The sequence below is a fragment of the Trematomus bernacchii genome, unplaced genomic scaffold (genome assembly GCF_902827165.1).
Source record: "Trematomus bernacchii unplaced genomic scaffold, fTreBer1.1, whole genome shotgun sequence".
NCBI lineage: Eukaryota > Metazoa > Chordata > Actinopteri > Perciformes > Nototheniidae > Trematomus > Trematomus bernacchii.
In genome coordinates this window covers 18,668,640-18,691,416 of record NW_022987973.1, presented here as the reverse complement: position 1 = coordinate 18,691,416, position 22,777 = coordinate 18,668,640, and the positions used below count along the sequence as shown (strand labels likewise).

At 38.4% G+C, this 22,777-nt stretch overlaps 2 protein-coding genes across 2 annotated transcripts; one reads left to right on the top strand and one right to left on the bottom strand.

Annotated features, from left to right (window-relative positions):
* Nucleotides 1-7,758: 7,758 nt before the first annotated feature.
* Nucleotides 7,759-15,683, top strand: slc1a2a (solute carrier family 1 member 2a). Its single transcript, XM_034116715.1, is given in 11 exon segments — nt 7,759-7,894; nt 8,726-8,878; nt 9,557-9,807; nt 9,903-10,011; nt 10,294-10,420; nt 10,569-10,802; nt 11,490-11,684; nt 12,067-12,201; nt 14,281-14,423; nt 14,426-14,487; nt 15,527-15,683. Coding segments are annotated over 11 exon segments (1,611 nt in total). The 5' UTR covers nt 7,759-7,764; the 3' UTR covers nt 15,599-15,683.
* Nucleotides 15,684-18,176: 2,493 nt separating this feature from the next.
* LOC117471864 (putative protein TPRXL) lies at nt 18,177-21,581 on the bottom strand. Its single transcript, XM_034117118.1, has 5 exons — nt 21,417-21,581; nt 19,194-19,922; nt 19,039-19,089; nt 18,865-18,943; nt 18,177-18,770 (listed from the first exon to the last, which is right to left on the bottom strand). The coding sequence occupies exons 1-5, from the start codon at nt 21,481-21,483 to the stop codon at nt 18,602-18,604; spliced, it is 1,095 nt and encodes a 364-aa protein (XP_033973009.1). The 5' UTR covers nt 21,484-21,581; the 3' UTR covers nt 18,177-18,601.
* Nucleotides 21,582-22,777: the final 1,196 nt, after the last annotated feature.

The following is a 22,777-nucleotide window of genomic DNA, read 5'->3' as shown; positions in this document are numbered from 1 at the left end:
GTGGCTTGTTCCCACTAGTTCCTGCTAAACATGACTAAATACTTTCTGGAACAAGCTTATTTAGTAGACAGATAGAAATTCCTCAATCTTCCCACATGAGAAAGTGAAATCCTAGCTGCAAAAACTGTGAAAACGGCATTTCCTTTTCAACTTCACTCTCAAGTGGAGGGCCTGATGGCAGAGCAAGGCAAAAGCTCCTCATCCATCTGAAGTGTTTTAATTGTACATTTCATTGCATAAGTAAGAGCAGCTAACTCTCATAATCATGAACTGGTGCAGAGCTCATTCTCCGATCCAGTCGACACATCTTACAAGACAGATGTAATTAAAATCATCAGTGTAACAGGATCATCAGCCGTGAATCATGCATCTTAGGCCAGTGACAACACTCTATGCCGTCTTTCTTTGGTATGTGCTGAATTTCTGCATACATTTTATAGCATTGTTAAGAGACTCTAAAAACCCTAAAATTATTTGTATTCAATTAACATTTTAATTTACAGTTGGACCTTAAAGGTGGGGTAGGTAAGTTTGAGAAACCGGCTTGAGATCGCTAAAATTTGAAAATACACAACCGGAGAAAATCTGCCACTTCCTTATAGAGCCCCTCCTCCAACACACACGAACGCGCACATGACCAATGAGGGCACAAGATAAGTTTGTGCACAGATGGAAGGCTGACAGGCAGGTAGGCCATCCAGTTATTTTAGCCGGGCCGGCTAAAATGATTGGTCGTGCTTTTACAGTACTACGGCTTCCACAGATGACATTTTTTTTATGGATTTTTTGTCAAAGCACTTAAGATATTCATTGCTATCGGGATGTGAAGAGCATTTCATGGAATATAACAAAAAGTGTATCTCGAGCCGGTTTCTCAAACTTACCTACCCTACCTTTAAAGTCTGAGCCAAAACCTGGATCCATTTTGCTAATGTTAACCTAAAACGTAATGCTCCATTCTTACATTGTCTTTAGTATCCAGCAAGGTACCGCTCCACTGATTGGAAAAAGAAGACCCAATGTTTAGAGGTTAATGAGAACAATCTTTTACTTCTCACCTGTTTTATTAACTTTAAAAAACATTTTCCCTTTTAGTTTATGGTCTTAATCCGAGTAAGAATAACTTTATTATTCCCACAGAGGGGAAATATAAATTGTGACAGCAAAAGTGAAGACAGAGAAAAAATAAATAAAACACTATTAGATAAGAACATGCACATCATCTGAAAAAATAATTTACAAGTAACATTTGTAATTTATTTCTCCAATTTGCACAACAGTGGTCTCGTAGTCTTTGTTTGTTTTTTTTGTTGATTTTACATTATTAGATTTTGGTAAAATTACACAAAAGTGGTGTCTTAATCCCTGGTTCAAAGACTATTTCAATACAGCAGGATGTTCATTTTATAAATGACGGTCCCATTTGCGATGAAATAGGAAAGAAAGCAGGTTATATTTTCCTACATGGCTACGTTATGACTGAGAAGTCGTACCACAACGTTATCTATCGTGGTTTTGTTTGTGTTTTTGTCTTACAACTTAAACTATTTCAAAGCATGTTTTCAGTTAATAATACATGTTGGTGGCCTACACATTTTTCAGCTTTCCTTTGTGCTTAGCTACACCCTCTTACGTCATTCCTGGTTCCTCAAATCCCAACCCGAGGCTCCAAAACCATAGACAACAAGCTGGTGATGTCACAAGGACTACATCTGATTGCTTTACACATATTGGTTGTGCTCTTTGAAAAGTTATTCAGTCAGGCTCTTTTTTCCTCCTTGGATCTCCAATAGGCCAGAAACTCACATAATATATCTCATTGCCTTAACTGGGAAGATTCACACCAAGGATCTTTAGACTTATTGTAACTATTCTGCTGTGACTGGAATTTAAAGGGCCCATGTCATGCTTTTCCGGTTATTACCCGTCCCCTTGTGTGTTATGAAGGTTTTTATGCATGTAAACGGTGTGCAGAGTCACAAACCCTCAAAGTACACCCTGTAGCGAGTACAACTCTAACACAGAAAATACCTCCCCAAAACGCCTCGTTGGAGATACGTCATTGTCAATTTGATTCTTCCATTTCGTTCCGGGTCATGCCGTACCCGGAACGAAATGGACCAATCCATGGAGCCGTTACGTTACGTCTGCGGAGCCGTTGCGTTAAGCCCCCGCTGATTAGTCCAAATTGACCAATCCACGGACTTCCTCACACACACAGTGCAGGCAGCTCTGCTGATTTCTCCTCCCTGGCTGCAGGCTGATAACAGACAGTTGGGATCGCGGCGAAATTCTCTCTGCAGACCCATTCTCACAGCGTTTATCAACCTTTTTCTTACTCAATATCAAGCCACACTTATTGTTTTTACTTCGGCTGTGAGTTTGTGGTCATGACTTGTCAATGGCAACTTTCAAAGTTGTCAAAGTTTGGTTATAGATCCGTCTCCAGAGATAATATCCATGAAAAGATGTTCTCTCTCTACATTTGATGGATATCCCTAAGCTTGCAGTGAAGCATATAATAGTTAACTGATCTGAAAGCATGAAATCCCAAAAGCGATGACAGTTTGACACTTTGGCACAAGGAACCATCAGAAAAAGACCATTAATCCTATTGTTTCTGGCCCATTGAATTATCACTATTTTACCGACTCACTGACCCCTGGGTTGTGGTATCTTTAGGCTAAATCCCTGAAGTCAATGGACTTTTCACACTGACAGCAAACATATGTCATCAACCATTAGATCATATTGAATAACAGGAGATGGTCGATGATGAAAGTTGTATTCTTCTTTTAAAATATATTATTGGGGCGAAAGAGTGCCTTTATTGGAGATGCAGAGGTGAAAGGGGGATATAGAGGGGATGACGTTGCTTGACATTTGGGCTTGGGAGTTGAATCCACGTACACAAGTTAATTCAGTCGTCCATAAGACATGAATTGTATTCATTCATTCATTCAACTGTAGCCAGAGTAGCAAATGAATAAAGAAATCAATTCAAAGTGCTGCATTGTTAACGCTGTTTCTATTCTAATTCTGTAGTTAGTTATAGTAATGGATCATTAGTGATGTGTTGCTTTGTAGATCTTTGAAAAAAATTGTTTTTAAAATTAGTATTGGTGGCACACAATGCAACTTTATGAGGAAGGGGAAAGTAAAACAAAATACAATGACTTAGTGAAAAACAAATCTTTAATTTAATCTGAAAGATGTTATTTTGCTCAACATTTTTCAAAGCATGTCCCCAAAAATCAATATTGTTTTCATAAAAAACCTCAAAAGCACTCAATGGAGAATACTCAGCATCACCTTATTTGATTTTGCAGGGCCATTGTAGATCTCTTTGTTTATGTCTGTGTGTGCGTGTGTGCGTGTGTGTGCGTGTGTGTGTGTGTGCGTGTGTGTGTGTGTGTGTGTGTGTGTGTGTGTGTGTGTGTGTGTGTGTGTGTGTGTTCTAATTATAGTCTGTGGAATTCCTTGCAGTGAAAAGGTCGGAGAAAGACACGATTTTTACCAAGGAGAATGTCTCTTCATGTAAAACTATAAACTATTATTTGTTTGGGAGCTAAACTGTGTTTTATTTTGTAGAAGGCTTGGTTGTGCCCACGTGCATGAGACCCCTGCTTATTTTGACCTGCAGTCACACCTTTGAATTATCAGTTAGAACGCTCTCCTCTGCTATTATTAGGTATTAATGCTCCTGCTCCCAAACTGTAGTTAAAGGTTTTACGAAAGGTGAAGAAAACTGGATTAATCGGCTGCTAATTTCACCACATAAACAAAGAACCCGACAAATAAGACCTTTAGTTATTTCTGTAACTATGTTCTAAAATGTCCCCGGTGTGGACGGTTGTGGACATGTTCTCTGAGTGTGTCTGATCCATCTCAGTGTGTATGTGTGCTGGATTAGGATGGCTCAGAACAGATTAGTTAATTATAGACACCTGCTGTCTAAGCGTGGTGTGCGTTGTCAGGTGTTGCAGCATGAGGTCGGCTTGGGACTGAGGAAAGAAATGGAGGACCAAGATATGGAATTGCATAGACAAAATCTTTACCATGTGTGTTTTAGATTGGATCCTTTCTCCCTGATAACTAAGGAATGGAAATCTTCATGCACATTTCACAGATTTAAACTCTTACAAACTCACTTGCAACCAACAAAAAGAGGTGAAACGCTTATTTCCAACAGCAGCTGTTTATTCTTTTAATAGTTGATCACTCTGTAATCAGACAGCTGGCGTTCCATTATTTTTTGATTATGAACAAGCACTTTGATTCCCACTTCAAGGGATAAAGTATAACATGTTCAATGTGTTTAACTGTAGCCCCATTCCAACATCTAAATTATAGCGGGGATAAGAATACCCTTGTAAGAGACCATCCGTCATCATGATTGACTTTTAAACGAAGAATTGCTTTCAGAATTGAAGTTATAATGGTTCCTATTTCCACACACACCTTATTATCAGTGCACAGAGGAAGTCCCAACCCAACATTAAAGAATACATGCTGCCATGGCAACACAATCATGTACAATGTCACACTGTGAAAACTAAAAGAACAAATGGTCTCTCAGGAAGAGTTTAATCATACCGAGTCTGCCACTCAATGACTAATCAGCACGTATCGGCTGCACCACTGCAACTAAACCTCAAATCAAATCTAGATGTGGTGCTGGGGCAGGCAGTATGGGCAAATATTCAGTTATATTATTGGAATGCATCACACAATTTAGAAAAATAATAATCATTTACTTTTATTTGCCTTTATCTGAAATGTCATCCCAAGCGGTTTGATGTTGGTGTAAGCTCAGGAACAGACTGCCTCAAGCACGCTAAAGAACTCCATTAAAACTGGTAGAAAATATACAAATGTACCCAAACATAGGCCATACAGTAATTGATGTCTGATTAAATACTCAAAAATGTGTTGAGGACACAGCTGCAATCAGTTCTTCTGTTTTGCTCTCATTATCAACTTTTATTCTGCTAAATGGGTTCCCATTGAAGCCTTTTGCTTAATTCGGAAGTTATTGTTTACTGTGAAGTTCATGCTTGACATTAATTGAGAACCTGACATCAACCCTACAATATTTCTTTTCACTGTCTCACATACTTATGAATCATGAAACCATAACAAATATATTGCTTAGTTTGTAAGAATCTTAATAATCTTTTAAAGACCATTGCATTTATGGACTGCACCCAATACATTGTCAGTTATCAGATAAACAGCACTCGTGTGATCAGCTGTTATATGTTCCCTGAAATTGATCCAAATCCGGTAAACCACATCTGACCAAAAAGGTTATCTATTATATAAAAAACAGTATACTGTATGTTAAGCCAAGGTGGGTAAACTACACGCAACATATATTGAAATCTATTAAAAAATGTTGTTTAGAATATCCCAGAACAAATGTGGTGTTGGTGAAGTAAGACCAGTCAAACAAACTACTTTGTTATACTCAATCAGAACCGAATGAGACTACTGTATGTGGATGACCAAAACAAAGTAATTGACTTTTGCTGGAAGAAAAGTAAACAAATAAACCAGGCAAAAGTCAGCAGCAGGGATTTTCACCTCCTGGCTAATCTTAGCTGGTTGACTCCACCCTTCGTGTCTGCGAGACTCCTGTCAGACCTCTGGGATATTCAGTTTACCTTTACGTACCTCCCGGAGGCTGAATGAGCAGACATCCAGTGGATATACCTTCAACGCTGAGGAAAAACATAATCTGCAGATTTTAATTGAAGTAGTGAACAGCCCTTTCTGGAGGGATAAAAAACTTTTTGGAAGTTCTGACTGGATTTACTGATGCATGAATCATGACTTCGTTAATTTCTTTCCCGAAGCGGATGGCTGTGTAGTAGCTCTCCACAAATACAATTTCAATCCAGAACAACATACAAAACAACTGGTAAGCATCATTTGTAGCACATTGTGATGTGGTAGTTCTATGTGAATAATCATTGAAGAGGTGCCATCAAAATAATGTTCTGCGGCTCCTGTTCAGGTTAAGATGATGCAATAATATCCGTGGCCTTCTGTCAAGAAGTCATTGCTATAATGGTAAACTTCCATAAATGTAATATCTATATAATTCCTCTGGTAGTATTCCAATGGTGGAAGTATGATGTTTGACTTAATGATTTGTCATTGCTGTTTAAAAACAGTACATGTACTTGGTCGTTTGCTGCCCTTTGACCTTTTGGATTTAGCCTCTTAACCATGGTAGTTTATTTTGTGTGACTTTTAATGGTAATAGCATCACATTTCCAGCATTGGAAAATATATATGATTCTAATATAATTTGTTTCTTTTGTAAAGTGTGACTGACTAAAATTGCACATTAATTTACTTTTATAAGACTTGTCAAAGGATTTAGGACAAGTAACTCACTGATAAAAATGAAGAAATGGTCTTGGACACTGAAGTTTGGTATTTAAATGTGTAATCTCCTGCATAACATTGGTCAGGTGGGTGGTGGTGACACCTTGACTTTTCCTGGGAAGCCCCTTTTCTGTTGCATAACTCAATCACTTGTGTGCTGGAGGTGCTAATTTTATCCTCTTTAAAAGGCTTAAGTCTCATGAATGCTAGAGCACAGTGTATCAGACAGGCGTGATTGACTTGGCAGTTGTTCTGTCCTCACATTTAGACAGAATGTTCCATATTCCCTATTATGCTTGGTAAATTAAAAATATTGAATTATCTAATGTGTTATTGAATCTTCGAGGTACATTTTGTTTCCATAGTGCCTATACAGTAATTAAGGCTTTGTTGCCTAACTCACCTATGTATTGTCCTGAAGAGAAGTCCTTATGTTGAGGGACAGTTCACTTAATACAACTCTTTTGCCCACAGAAACGTAGGCATTTTTTGTTGTTGTGGTTGCTTCCAGCATTAATAATCCAGGTGTTAAAGTCATGAAGGTCGAAAGAATCCAAATGACACGAGCATTTGCAGTTACGTAACTGTGCACGTCTGTGCTTTACAGGGGATTTAAAAGCTGCACAGGGGAAAGCTGATCTTTAAGTCAAAGAGGCTTTACCGCATACCACAACAAACCTGAGATACTTGGTGGTTAATTGAGATGATAAAGCAGTAAGATAAAGAGCTGGATTGAAGATTTGGTTGGATCATTCTCTGAAATTAACTCACAGAAAGCATAACACAAAATCGAGGACCACATTACACAAAAACATACGTGTATCAAACATTTAATTACTAAAAATACCTCAGAATACCTAAAATTACCATAAATAACTATGCACAGACAGCCAGCAGAAGCAACAGAAGCCACGGGGAGGATATGAGTAACAGCTGGTGTTCTGTTTATTCAAATTGAATAAAACTGTAATAATTAGTTTATTATGCAGATGAAAACAGGCTATTTATTGATTCTGCGTTAATTGTCCGGGAATGTCGGTTGCTAATTATGAAAGACCATCTGCATACCTTTTAGAACGTTGCATGCATTTCAAATGCATAGGATGCAGATATTAATGGAATTGAATCATGTGTCCAAGAGCCATCATTACTTACCTAATGACACAATTGAACACGTTTTTGAAATAGTAAGCTTGCATGCAATATTGGGAATTCACTTTTGCTCCTTTTCTGAGAGCTCTTTGACATAATGCTCTCAAAACTAAATATGATTTCATTTTCTCCTTAGTTTGGAATCACCAATACAGTGGGTTAGCTGTTATTCTTCACTTATTGATACCCACTTTTCTTTCTTTCAGTGCCAACAAAATGCAGAAGCAAGTGGAGGTCAGGATGGGCGAAAGCCACATGGAGCCCATCGTCGAGACTCCTGACAGTATATGTGGCTCTATGTGTGATAAAATCATGAAGAACATGGTTCTCACTCTCACAATCCTTGGTACGTATATCTGGTCAGCTATTTACATCAACACTCTATCCTATGTATGGAGCCTTTCCCAACATGTATTAGAGAAGACAAGATGTACATTCTGGATGGGTTGTTAGACCATCACTGCACTAAAACAAACTAACACATTTAATAAGTGGGCATTAAGCCTTACCTGGTCTTTGGACAGTGGATGGCACATGGAGCCTCAGTGGCAATCTACCCAGAAACACACATGGAAAACATACAAACTACTCTCAGGAAGGCCCCAGTCTTTCCCTTGCTTAGAGGAAATATTACTAACCACTGAGTCACTTTTGGTTCCCTGCGTGAGGCCATACACTTGACCAAATACCTTTTAATATAAATGGATCACAGTATCTTTCTTTATGTTTAAAGAAGTGCAAAGAATAGTTGTTTAAAGTTCTCATGGAACCAAAGGAGACTGGGTTTTCTGTATCACATATGTATGTAGAAAAATGTGCAGTATCTTGCCCAACATGGCAAAACAGTGATTTAGTAGGTATTCTTAAAATTCCCCCAAAAGATGTGAATGACTCATTCCGAACTCGGGGGCGTATTCTAAAACCCAAGTGACCTTATAAGGTTAAAAGTTGTATTACAGTATAAACACAAATTATCACAGTATCTACTGTAGGTAACACCATGCATCTGTGTCTCTTAGATGACAGGCTGTAGTGTGTTACTTTAAAACCCCAAAGAGCAAAAGGTGTTGTATTTATCCCACCAATGTTCATAAAATCCTTCCGTGTTCACAGTTAGTATCTCATGACTCACAGTCAGCTTGCTTTGTGTTTAATGTGTGTTTTCTCGCCGGCTCAGGTGTGTTTCTGGGCTCCATTTCTGGAATGCTGCTGCGGCACATATCGCCTCTCCCGCCTGATGTCATTATGATCATCGCCTTCCCTGGAGAGATCCTAATGAGAATGCTGAAGATGCTTATTTTGCCTCTTGTTGTCTCCAGTCTGGTCACAGGTGGGTGAGGTACAGTAGCTGCTGCACATGTTCTGCTCAATTAGATGACAACTGTCCTGAAATGAGGTCGCACGGTCCGACTTGTTGAGAGTTCAGTTGCAACAGGAGAGATAGGAGAGTATAGGCAGGTGATGTGCTAAGGACGCCAGACACCAACCAAGGACTACATCTTTTTTTTTAATATACAGTTTATATAAATGTATTTCAATTCTCTTGACTATGCTCTTGAGGGCAACATGTCCACTAAAATATGCATTCATGCAGATTAAAGCATATATAATTGGAATATAGGACTCACATGTGCAACACCTATCCATCTATTGTCAACCGCTTATACGGAGTCGGGTCAGAATTTGTTATTTCCAATAGATTTGGAGAATATGTCCTCATAAACAGAGCAATCACAACACTCCTCTAAATGAGTGTAGACTAATGTGTTGATGCTTCACTATTTAAATTCTGCAACCGGTCCGTGGAGCTAATCAATGAAAACTGTGATGTCTAAATCAGATTTTATTACAAAAAAACAGACCAAAAGATATAGTTAGATCTGCTATATAGAAATGCATATCATTTAAATATAATGACTTTAACAAAATCTCACTTTTTAACTATCTGTTTAAGATATTATATATATATATATTTTTTAAGATAAGTAACTTATATTATTTCCTACAGGACTTGCTGGTTTGGACGCTAAATCCAGCGGTCGCCTAGGCACCAGAGCCATGGTGTACTACATGTCGACCACTGTGATCGCTGCGGTCCTGGGAGTGGTCCTGGTGCTGGTCATCCACCCAGGTAACCCCAAGATGAGGGCTGGCCTCGGACAGGGAAAGAAGAACGGCGATGTGTCCAGCGTGGACGCTTTCTTTGATCTCATGCGAAACCTTTTCCCAGAAAACTTGGTGCAGGCCTGCTTTCAGCAGGTAGGAGTCTCACAAAAATAAGTTGCCCAACATATATTGTATGATTCATATGTCAGTTCCTCCAAGTGTGTGTTCTTTCTTTGCTTCTTGTCCAGATCCAAACGGTAATCAGCAAAGTGCCAGTGCCCACTAACAGAACAAAAGCACCTCCACAGTTCACAGTTAAAAGGACGCTTCAGTTCAAGAGTGGGATGAACGTCTTGGGTAGGTTCAAAGTCTAAAGAACCACCCACTGCAGGACTGGAAATAAAAAGCAGTAGTTAAAGTTCGTTAACATCCTTCATCCTTCAGAGCTAAAAACAAAACCTCCTTGGCGGATAAAACATCAATTTCCGTTTTTTCCCTAATATTATTGTTTTATTGAAAACAAAGGAATTACCATTAACATATGGCTTTTCGAAGAGTGGTTAACCCTCATTCTTAGCTATTTATTTTCTGAAAGACACCATGATCCAAGACTAATTCAATATTATCTTATTTTTATAGGTTTGATCGGATTCTTTGTCGCGTTTGGAGTTATTATGGGAAAAATGGGAGAAAGGGCCAAGTTGATGTTGGACTTTTTCAACGTCCTGAATGAGATTGTGATGAGGCTTGTTGGTGCCATTATGTGGTAAATTGTCAAACTATTTAACTTGTTTTTGCTTACATAAAACATATATTAATGTATATTGAATAACCTAAATATCATTATATACCAAAACAAAAAATATTCCTGATGAAATATAATCTGATCAGATTAATCCTGTGTCTATCTTCAGGTACTCCCCTTTTGGTATTGCCTGCCTCATCTGTGGAAAGATCATCTCCATTGCGGATTTGGAGGTGGTTGCTAGGCAGTTGGGGATGTACATGGTAACCGTGATAGTCGGGCTCATTATCCATGGAGGCATCTTCCTCCCGCTGATATATTTTGTGATAGTAAGAGAGAACCCCTGGACGTTTTTCATGGGAATATTCCAAGCTTGGGTCACGGCACTTGGAACAGCATCCAGGTAAGATGTCTTCATTTCTTTACTCTAGGATTCAGACTTTCTGACCCTGGTGAGCTCAGAGTGTGTAGTTCAGGTTTGTTCTTTAGTGTGCTGTATGATTTCTGTAAACACTCAGATTGACCTTTTCTCCTCCAGGGCCATATGGTAAATAACAAAAGTAACCTTTATTTCAAATGATAATAAGTAGTCTTGCCAGCAACGGTTTCTCACTTTGCCTCAATGTGAGATAACTTAATGTTTTATTTATGACACACTCCTTCCCCTCCTGAGGTGAGCTCAGTTCTCTCAATTTCTGTGCTGCTCACTGCTCCTCCATCTGCCAGACACACTTGATAATTATCAGACAAAAACATACAAAACAACTGCTGAGTCCCAACTGCAGTTTTCTCTATGGGATTCCACTCAAAGTTAATTCAAACTAGTATAACTTATTTATTTGTAATTCATCAAAGTTTTGACCTAAACTAGTCTATTTTGTTCAATGATCAAATAACCAGAGTTGATTTATTTCAGTACGTATAAAGGAATTATGCCATTTTAACACTATTGCAAGATGAAAGTGTGAACAAGACAGATTCATCTCTGCACGTTTTAGAGCCGAATTGGGTGCAAAGTTTTCAAACTGAACGATATATGATGTTGATGACGATCACAACAAAGCATTTCTTTATGTTTTATTTTCCGCAGTGCTGGAACCTTGCCTGTCACGTTCCGATGCTTAGAGGAGAACCTGGGCATCGACAAGAGAGTAACTCGCTTTGTACTCCCAGTGGGTGCCACCATCAACATGGACGGCACAGCGCTTTATGAGGCTGTGGCTGCCATCTTCATCGCTCAGATGAATGGGATTCACCTCGACTGGGGCCAGATTGTTACTGTCAGGTGAACATGCGACTACACATATAGATAACAGCACATTAGCAAGGCAACATTTGGAAACACATTATCCACATTCTTCACTCCCTTAAATCTGATGTAGCACAAATAATTCTTTATAAATGCTTGTGAAACATGTGAACATCCAACTGTTTTCAAACACAGTCATTTGATTTATTTCGTTATTTTCACATCATTTTATCCACATTTTCTTGTCCATGGTTTAGACTCTTTCTAGTTTAATTGATTGTTTCAAAACTATAATTTGTTGTCAAAGTATTTCTTTAGAAACACAGAATCTGCATGTTTAAAGTGGCAGAGGTATGTTGATGCTTCAGAGCCTGTGGTTTGTCCTACCTGCTGAGAGTTGGATTTGCTTCCTAATTAGTATGACAGCCACCCTGGCCAGTGTTGGAGCGGCCAGTATCCCCAGCGCTGGACTTGTGACCATGCTTCTGATCCTCACGGCGGTGGGGCTGCCAACTCAGGACATCAGCCTCCTGGTTGCTGTCGACTGGCTGCTGTGAGTTCACCATGAACACAAACACTATAATTATAAAAAAACATTCCAATACCATACAGGTGTTTCTTACATTAAGGCTTGAAAAAGATAAAGAGAATAATGGTAACTTCCCATAATTATTACAGTACAGTATAATGTTTGGACAATTTACTTCTTTACCCCCAAAAAGACTACATTGAAAATAAGAAAGGTATCATTCTCTCGTGGGCTAAATAACAACGGTTATACATGACAGCTTCAAAGCACAACTCTACCTCATTGACTCATATATCCCCAACAGTCCTGAGGCCTGTACTACAAAGCTGGTTCAACCTAACCTGGATATGTTTGAGTTAGCCGGTTGGCCCAATCCAAAACATACGCGCTCTCGCTAAACTGTACTACGACGCTGGTTATCAAGTGGATCGCTCAAGCCAGCCGTGTCCTATCTAGTTAGGTGCACGTTCACATGAAAGGGGTGGTATTTGGAGCATTCGACCAATCTCAAACATGGACAAGCGTACTGACAGCGCAGCGTCATACTTCCTGAATGAAAAGTTAACTTTAATATTAGTCAAATATGAAGAAGTTAAACTTTAAACATCCATGACTTAAACACTTTATCCAGGATAAAAGCCACATAGCTGCACCTGCAAGGTGAATACAGCTGGTAAAAGAAAAAGTGTTTGAATGCGTACATTAACAGGTTTATGATATCACTGCCCCGTCCAAGACACGAGTGGATCTGACTTTAATTACATTTGACTCGAGTGTTTCGTCAACTTAATGTGTTGCTTAAAATAATACTTCTGCATACAGTATGTGACACTGTGAGTGTTGCACGGCCAGATACGGCTCAAGAAGCTGACTCAGATAAGGAAATATATGATACATTATGATGTGATATGATATGAATGATAATGGGACACATCGCCGTCTGCACTCACAGTGCCGCGGACTGTACTTAATGTTACTCTGATCCGGTTACTTATGTTGTGGCAGATATTTAATTAAGCTTTCTTAACGCTAATGTTATAATAGTCAGATTGCTCTGAAGATGGGAGGTGATATTCTATTAATTTTCACGTTCACACAGTCACACAGAGAACCAGCGTCGTAGGACCGGAAAGCCCGAGTTTTCCCTGAAGTTAGCCGGCTAAGCAAAAATCCGGCTTCGTAGTACAGGCCTCAGTTGTCACTAAGCATAAACACTCACTTGTATCATGCTTGCCTGGTTGTTTGGTACCAACTTGCTTTTGGATGCTTTGCAATCTTAAGGATGTAAAATCACCTGAACACCTTGTTTTCTTAAGCTATTAACATCGTTTCACTTTGTTAGACATACATGTGTTTTCAGCATATGTTCTAGGAATTTCATTCCAGGACATTCCATGTACACACACACACACACACACACACACACACACACACACACACACACACACACACACACACACACACACACACACACACACACACACACACACACACACACACACACACACACACACACACACACACACACACAATGTATAAAGCATAGAGCTTAACCACCATAGTCAATACAGATGCTTGGATTTAAATGAATTAGTTAGGTTTTTGCTAGTGTGACTCATTACAGAGTCGGTATTGAGCACATTTTGCCGGCATCTAACATTTATTTTTATTTCGCTGTTTCAAAAAAACGATTTTCTATATCAAATCAAATCAAATCAAATCAAGTTTTATTTATATAGCACATTTTTAAAACGATTTTTGGTCGAGCCAAAGTGCTGCACATATAATAATTACCTTACAGTATGGACACTTTACAGCAAATACAACAGCACAGTTTGTGCAGAATATCAGTATGAGAAAACGACACCCTCTGTCCTTAGACCCTCACATCGTACAAGGAAAAACTTCCGGAGAAAAAACCCACAGTTTAAGGGGGAAAATGGTATGCCCACACATTCACATGCTTACTTTTCTGTGATGATTTAGAAGCCTAAATAACAACATAACTAAAACATTTAAATTAAAACAAAAAGAAGACTCGCTCCATTTAGCTTTTTCTTTCATTTATCATTCACACTTTAAACACACCTTCTCTTCATGCAGGGATCGTTTCCGTACCTCAGTCAATGTGGTCGGGGACTCCTATGGAGCGGGCATCGTGTACCACCTTTCCAAGCACGAGCTTGACCTTTACGATCAACAGGCCCGGATGGAAGAATTTGAGATGTCAAAGACACAATCCTTCATTGAAATAACACCAACCAGAATGTATACACACACCGCAACTCAGTCTTGATAGACGACTGCAAGGTACATTTCACGTTAACGGACATAGAGACTTGTATGTAGAGAAACCTCCCCTGCTCTGTGTGTGTGTTCCCCTTTCTTTTCCTTTCTGTGCGTGTGTTTCTTTTTTTATACATCAGTGTATCGGTGTCTATGTAAATAGTACATGTTACATTTTCTTTGAGGAAAATGTTTTTTTGAATAGGGTGAAGAGCTAAATAAATATTTCCATATTTATTTATTCACCTGGCACTTGTATGAAAAAGCAGTTTTTGTGGTACCAGGTTCAACAAAAGCAAAGTTTGTTCTTTTGTATACTACACTTTTGTTTTTTATAATTTCCAAAAACTCAGTTTTATTCTCATGAAACCCAAATGACAGTAAGCATCAACCATTCCTAATGTGTTGTCTTGTACACAATTATATTTCACTTGCATTTTGTTGTGGTATGTTCTGATTTCATTAAGAAACTGTTGTTGTTTATTTATTTATTTTGGTCTACATAATTGGACATGTATTTCTGGCAGCCCTGACCAAATCACAATTTTCAATCATTAGCTTTTTTTCTCAAATACTTTTTGTAGCCAGTGGTATACATAAAGACTGCTGTTTCACCATGTTTCACCCAAAGTGATGCACACGTTCATGACATGCCTATCAAAGATATTTTAAAAAGTATTTCACTCAATTTTGTTGCTATTTCATTGTTTGTGCAATGCAACTTTCGCATGCTGATGCTAAAGTTGCTGAAGTTGCTCTTTGATTATTGTAATTCGGTTGGGCGGAGAATCCATAAAATACATGGCCAACTCTGGGAACTATCCTTGTTTTAATATCATCTTGTTACCACATTGACATGTAAACAGCATCACTGCTTCATCGCATGTATTTCAATGTTGGGGATTCACTCAATTATTATACCCTAAGGTCGATGGCCTGTACATTCATGTAATGTAAAATGGCCTGAATTTAATGATGCATGGCTTCTCTGCTCCCAACCATTGACGGTGTAAATAACAGTGCCTTGGCCATAAAGTTAGATTTTCTCAATAATTGCTTACAGGTCGGCATGGGCAAAAATGGCAGGACTGGAGGGTTCTCTCTTGTTGAGGAAGGACCATGGAAATGCGAGTAAAGCAGATCCAGATGCTGCCACGCCTTACCCTGAGTTCCAGCTTTAAAAATGAACCAAAAAATAATTACGTAGAAAAGAAGGGGGGAAAAGTTAACTGTACCACAAGAACTAACAGTCGGCCATGTCTCTTCCTTTCAGTTACCCATCAGGGTAGCTCCTGAGCAAACTACAGATGACTCAACAACTTGTATTATACACAAACTGTAAGGAACTGGTGCATTTCATTTCATTCACTTTGTAAATAAGAATAAATCCTTCGGTTGACAACACATTACTTGGTGCTGCTGCAATCCTCCTGTTCTGTAAAAGAAATTATTCTTCAACCTTGTGCAAAATCAATTTGTTCTTTTGTTTTGAAGCATTTTCTTTGTAGCTTTAAGGGCGGAGCGATGAAACGTGGATGATGGCCTTGTTACCTTTGATACAAGGACCACTTAAGAGAAAATACAAAGGTTGGTGTTATTGACTCAGAACAAATGTACCAGATCTGCATATCAGAGTCTGACAGACTTCCTTACTGAATCGTTGTCAATATCAACATGTTTGTGTATTTTGTTTTCTCGTGAAATGTCCAAATCTGGACTAAAGGTTCAAAATAATGGGAACTGTGTTCATGAAAATAGAACATGAACTGAATGAAACAGTGCTTCTGTCATTATGAGTTAAGTAATGGTTCAACACTGTGCTACCTATGACTCTTTGACTTATGGGATTACTCCTTGATGTCACACACATGGCCAAGCCTAAGAAGCAAAGCTTAGGACTTAAAGCATAAGAGCAGAGCGTTTGACCTCTAACTGTGGCAACAAACAGCACAGGATGTGTTGCAGAGAGCTGTAAAGCAGAAATAGAAATGTATGTGAAGGGTGCCCTCACAGTTATTTATTTATTCCTTTTGTATATATGTTCTTTATTGGTGACGCACTGTGTTTCTGTCTTTAGTCAAGAAGTATGCCTGTGTACTGGAATTTCTGTGTTTGTGTGTGTTTCTGAGAGCAAGGGGAAGATTCTGAAGGAAAGGAAGTCGGAGGGTCAACAAGAGTAAAAGGGGGGGTAGGGGTGTGTCTCTCAAACTCTCGGCAGGCCAGTGCATTGCTCTGTGTTTTATTTCAAACGGTTTATTTCTTTGCTATATGACAACCTTGCCTTGACGATGTCAACTGCAGAGTGCAGTCAGTGTGATGACTAACAATTTTTGAATAACATTTATTACTATTAATTTCTTTAGAATATTGGGACACACATTTCAATAGAAGAAGTAAAGTTTTTCCACCTTACATGCTGGATTTCCTCACAAGGTATCAGTGCGATTTCGCACATTATGATCAAAAGTGCAGATTTATATATAAATAACACGCTTGCGTATACACAGAGTTATTTAGCTGTGGTCTGTTTAGCAATGCACACTAAATTCTGCCTCCAGCACTCACAGAAATCTGAAGCCGTAACAACAAGGTCATTGGATGTCGGCTGAATATGTTTTTGAGTTTGACTCCGTGTAGAAACTCTATTCAAAGTTAAAACAGGTTATTTATTTCCCTTTTCAGATAAGCGACAGATATTCATGTTTAAAGTGCCTCCTTGCACTTTGTGTATATATCATCTTTAGATAAAGTGTATAAATCAAATGTGTAGGATTTGACATTTCATGTCAAGCATCAGAATTGTTTTTGCTATGCTAAACGTTTCTATAAAGACTTTAACAATATTATTTAAAACAATGTAAGTACAATGTTAATTTTCATTTTATGAGCCACTAGTGGTCCCTATAGGTTATACGTTTAGAGTTATTTATTTAGAAACAATGCATTCAATTTATTTGTTTTCAAAATAAACTACTGATCTCTGAATGTTTTAGGGGAAGGAAGCCCAATATTGCTCTCCTCTTCAATCAGAGAAGGTTGTTTTTAAGTATGTAATGGTCATCAGCACATTGATTCAGTTTTGTGTTGGCAGCTATACAGTATGTCACCATGCTGCTGTGACACCTTTGCAAGTCATCCTTTGTTTGGCTCAAGCACTACCTTTCTCACACATTGAAGACTCTTCCTAGGAAATTATCATCGTAGCCTGACTTATGTAAAACCCATTATCTAATTATTTATTACATCACTTCTGTTGCATTTTTTCCGGGCCTTGATCTAAATGTCCTTAGTTGACTGGCCTAGTGTAGCATAGTTGTCCAACCCTAACATGAACATGGAATCGTTCAATCGTTCCAAAACAAAACATATATTTTCTATCTTCCTTTATGATTTGATGCACATTTCGGTCCAAGAATGTATCCAATATTTCCCTTGTGTCTGACATTTATTGTGATGCAACATTTCTTGTAAATTAGAATGAGCAGGATTGAATGTAGCACAAACAATATTTGTCTGGCAAATGGACTGAAGGTGTGTAAATGTTTTAATACCTGTGTGTAAATATTAATGGAAACAAATAAATGTTTATTGATGATAAGCTGTGGTTGTGTTTATTTCTCAAAAAAAATGCGGTGTAATTCATCATATGAAGATGCAATAACGACAGATGGAGTGCTGTGTAGGTTGTCTAACAGTCAGTGGGTCGGGCACTGTTCAGGAATCAGAGGTTTTTTAATAAAGGTTGGGGAAACAACACAACAGCTTAAAATAAGTTACAATCCACAACACCAATAATGTTATTGCAAAAAAGAGATTTTCACAGAATCATTGCCAGTTAAAAAAACATACAAAAAACAAACAATAAAACATCTAACAGTATTTCTTTCTGGATAATACAATGGCAATAAAAGCATAAACATGAATATTGCTGTAGTTTAAAAGTAAATGAGAGTTTATGAAAGTTGACAGGAAAAGCCACATCATGTTCAGACTAGGATCAGAGCTGAGAAGTTCACAGGAACCGTTTGTGCTCCACAGCCCCGACCCTTTTGTTGCTCTGATCAAAGCGTTCTGTTTCAAACTCTGACTTGTGTTTCTGTGATGAGTCTGAAGCCTCCGGAGAGTCTGTGTCTGAACCTCAGTGTGAGGAAGGTCCTGGAAGCTCCTCCAGGGGGATGACCGTGTACTCTCCCGCCGTTCCATTCTCCCTGGGATTGTCTTTGTGCAGGAACGTATCCATCTCTATCTCCCTCTGCTGGTTGGAGGAGCTACTCTTGGTCTTGGATGCCTGGCTTGGTGCATTCCACCTGCACAAATAAGGAACAATAAGAATGTTTTTCTAGACTTAACCAGTTATAACAAAACAAATATAGCTATATTTTTTCTTTTTCAAAGCCTTACTTGTCTCTGGTAGCGATGGCAACAAATAGCACTATCAATGCTGCAAGGCCCACAATAAAACCGACGATGATGATCCAACCTGGAGATATGGGAGATAAGAAGTTAGGACAGGGACTGACTATGGCAGAGTTTGATCATGAACAAAATATGGTTTACAATTTTTTCAAAACTTACCTGGTGTGCTGTGTACTGTGTTAGTAGTGTCAGGATCGCCCAGTTTCTGACCTAAGAACAGAAAAAAACAGGTTTTATATTTTCCGTTGGCAATCAATAAAACACAATGTTCATGATTGTAGGCATAACTATTGAGGCAGGTTTTGGATACTTACTATTTTCTTTATTTATCAAAGGTTCTTGCTTCGAAGGTGTCTCATTGATTGGCACTATACTGCTGTTCTCAATATCTGATCCTGATCCTTCACTTGATCCTTCGCTTTCTGCAAACATTCCTGGTGGGATAAAATCAGCCATGGAGGTTGATGGTGAACTGGTTGTAGTAAGGTCCTGGGTAAACATCTCTCCATCTCCATCTCCAGAGCCTGAGGTCATACTGGAGGTTGTAGTAGGGTACTGGGTAAACATCTCTCCATCTCCATCTCCAGAGCCTAACGTCATACTGGAGGTTGTAGTCGGGTACTGGGTAAACATCTCTCCATCTCCATCTCCAGAGCCTGATTCAGAACTCAGGGTGGACCGGAAGGCAATGTCGAAGGCAGTCGTAAGGTCAGTAGTTTGAGGGACTGTGATGTGGGTGGCCGTGACGCCTGACTTGGCTTCATTTGGCTCTTCTGAAGAGGTAAAGCTAAGCTGAGGGTTTGGGGTAGTGGTTGAATCTGAAATGTTGTCTTGAGTGTCCTCTGGCAAGATGGTGGATGTAGATATGTGATCCATGGACTCCCCTTTAGCACTTTCCTGAGTGGTGTCAGTTATCTGCTGAACGGAAGTGTTTCTTTTGGGCGATTCAGTTGTCAATGTTGGGAGTAAAGACTGTTCGACGAGGTATCCGTCCGTCAAAGCCTCTCTGATAACTTCATTTTCAGCTGTGATCTGGGTCGTAGCTAGGACAAAGAGAGACAGAAAAATCCACTGTTCAGCTTGAGTGTTTACCAGCCCTGACATGAGTGGAAAGGAAAGTTACCAAGGCTTTTTGATTCATTACAAACATTCTCACACAGGGCTTATGCCCCAAATTCTTGTATCAACTTGTTTTGTGTTTTTCGTTGATGAGGTGCTTAGAGACAGTAATGATTAACCTCTGTGACTAATCATCTATCAGAGAGTTTACAAAAGAAAGGAAGCCTCATCAAAGCATCAGTTTCACAAGAGCCAACCACGCTTGACACACCCAGTTTTGTCTGGAAGGAAGCCAATCCCAGAGTTTTGTGATAATGAGGAAAACAAATTAGGCACTTTGCTAGATTGAAGTTTTTGCTTGTTACTAGTCTGGATTTTTAGATATTTCACACTATAATCAGTTAGCATTTAGCATGTACTTATCTACTGTTTGCAGGTTGTTCTTTGATTGAGTAATTCCATTTTATTCTTCTACTTCACTTCACTACATAAAAAAAATTACTCCCTGAGAGCTATAGCTACATCTTACTAAGTATACAATAAACGTTTAAATGCAATACATAATAACATAATAAACTAGTGTTTTCGAAAAAATGTGTGTTTAAACTACTTACACATTGATACTAAAGTTGCAATATAATATACTATTATAAGTTAAAGGTACCATTCTTCTCGAGAGCAAGTACTTTAACTGTTGATACTAAAAAAGTATGACATTGATGATGCTTGACCTTCAGTAGTACAGTGTATTTGTGTATTTACACTTGAGCAAAAATCAGAAAAATCTCAATAAAGTGAAAAGATAAGTGAACTGAAATATATTACAAATAAAGCCTGAGAATTGAATCAAACATCTTCACTCTCCATTTCTGCCCCATCACGTTCGGCTCCAGTGTTCCCTATGAGGTTACCGGATGCCCAAACTTGTGTAACAGCTCTTAGCTGATCTTTGGTTTCACCTTACTCCAGACACACGCTTTAATGCACCTCCTGGAGGGGCTCAGCACATATTTACAAAGATCCCTGTGTGTAATCTGGAGATGCCAGGGAAACCTGTGCACCCATAATGAAATACTACTCTGGAATTTTTACAGAAAGACCTGAAACATAAAGAGCATCTTGGGTAAGGAGGGGAGTGCTGACTCACAGGGTAATAAAAAGGACACGATGGGAATTATTGAAAATGTAGAGGTCGGTACAGCATAGAGAAATTACTGTGTCTGCAAAACCCATGAATATGGCCTCATGAGTCCTGAGGTGGAAAGGTGTTTTCAACATAATTGTACTGACTACCGTTGAATAACTCCTATTAGGATTAAAGCAGAATTAAATGGACCTGGATTACGATCTTATAATGTAAAAATGTAATTATATAAAGAAACATTTAATTACCAAATAAAAACAAACACATGCTAAGCTAGAATAGAAAGTGTTTGCTTAAGTATTTGTTATTAAAAGAAAAAAAGACTTTCACTTACTATGGACAGGTGTTGAGTGGACAACAGCAAGAAGTCCGAGAAAAACCCCCACAAGAAGATTCCTCATCTTAATAGAAACCTGTGACAAAGCAATGGGCTGAAGTTAGCTGTCAGAGAGCCGAAAAGGTATTTGGCACACTGAACTGATTATGAAGCAGATGAATCATGTGCTTGCTTTTATACACAAGCAGGTATAGGTGTCATGTCAGTACAACAATGAGTCAATGACGACACACAGACACACACGTACGCCGAAGGGCTGGCACACCTTTGAACACACCCTCTTCCTCAGACATTCTCACGCTTTTTTTTCCTCTTCCTTTGGCATAACAAACAAATACTGAGGGGAAAAATGATATATCCAGTTTTTCGGGAAGTTATTCTGTTTCCAGATAATTTTTACTGGTAGATGATAAACATCAGGAACATTGTCAGTTACTTAAGAAACTTGGCTGAATGATCACATTTACCCCCTTTAATTCCAAATAAAACGAAATAATAAGAAAACAAACACCACTGATGAGGCTAAATCTAATGCACTGTATTGATGCCATAAAACAAACCATATCAGCAGAAATAAAAAAGAGAAGCACCAGAAAAACCACGTTACTGATTTTCTTCTAGTTTCCTTAGATACATGTTGTAGGTAACCAGACGCCAACAAAGACACACTGGTGAAATTACAAAAGTGGATTAAAAATAAGTGTATGTAAGCTTACAGTAATACAAATTAAATGTCACTGGTTATATCTAAACAATTAAGACTTTTGTTTCAGTATGACAATAACATGTTTCTATTGGTCATGTTCAATTTATCTGTGTATTTATATACAGAATAGCAAAGTAGAGTATGTATACATACATAAACAGATACAGTAGATCTAATATGACAGTCAGTGGTATGCAAATACATGATATATCAACAAACATACATGCAAATGTACAAGATATACAAACAGAGGATAAACAATTGAAAAGAAACAAAACACCCTGAGGGAGAAAGCTAACCTGATTATGTAAGGAATGGAATTTCTTGCATAATTTTCACAGTCTTTTTGGTCCATATTCACTCTACTAGCAGTTTTTATAGCAGTTAAATGTAGTTAAAATGATGGTAAATGTGATCAAGTAATCACCTGGTCGTAAAGTACAATTAAAGGTACTGAGGATAAAAACTAAGCAAAGCTTATTGTAGTTCTTTGGATAGGGTGTACAGGGTTTACATATAAAATAAATATGTAAATGCAGCAATCAGGGCATTGCTGTGCGAGTAAATTAAGTTTAACCAACAGTTTGATTATGCGCAACATAGTAAAACTACACACACCACAGCATTCATTGAAGTATTGAAAACAATGGGT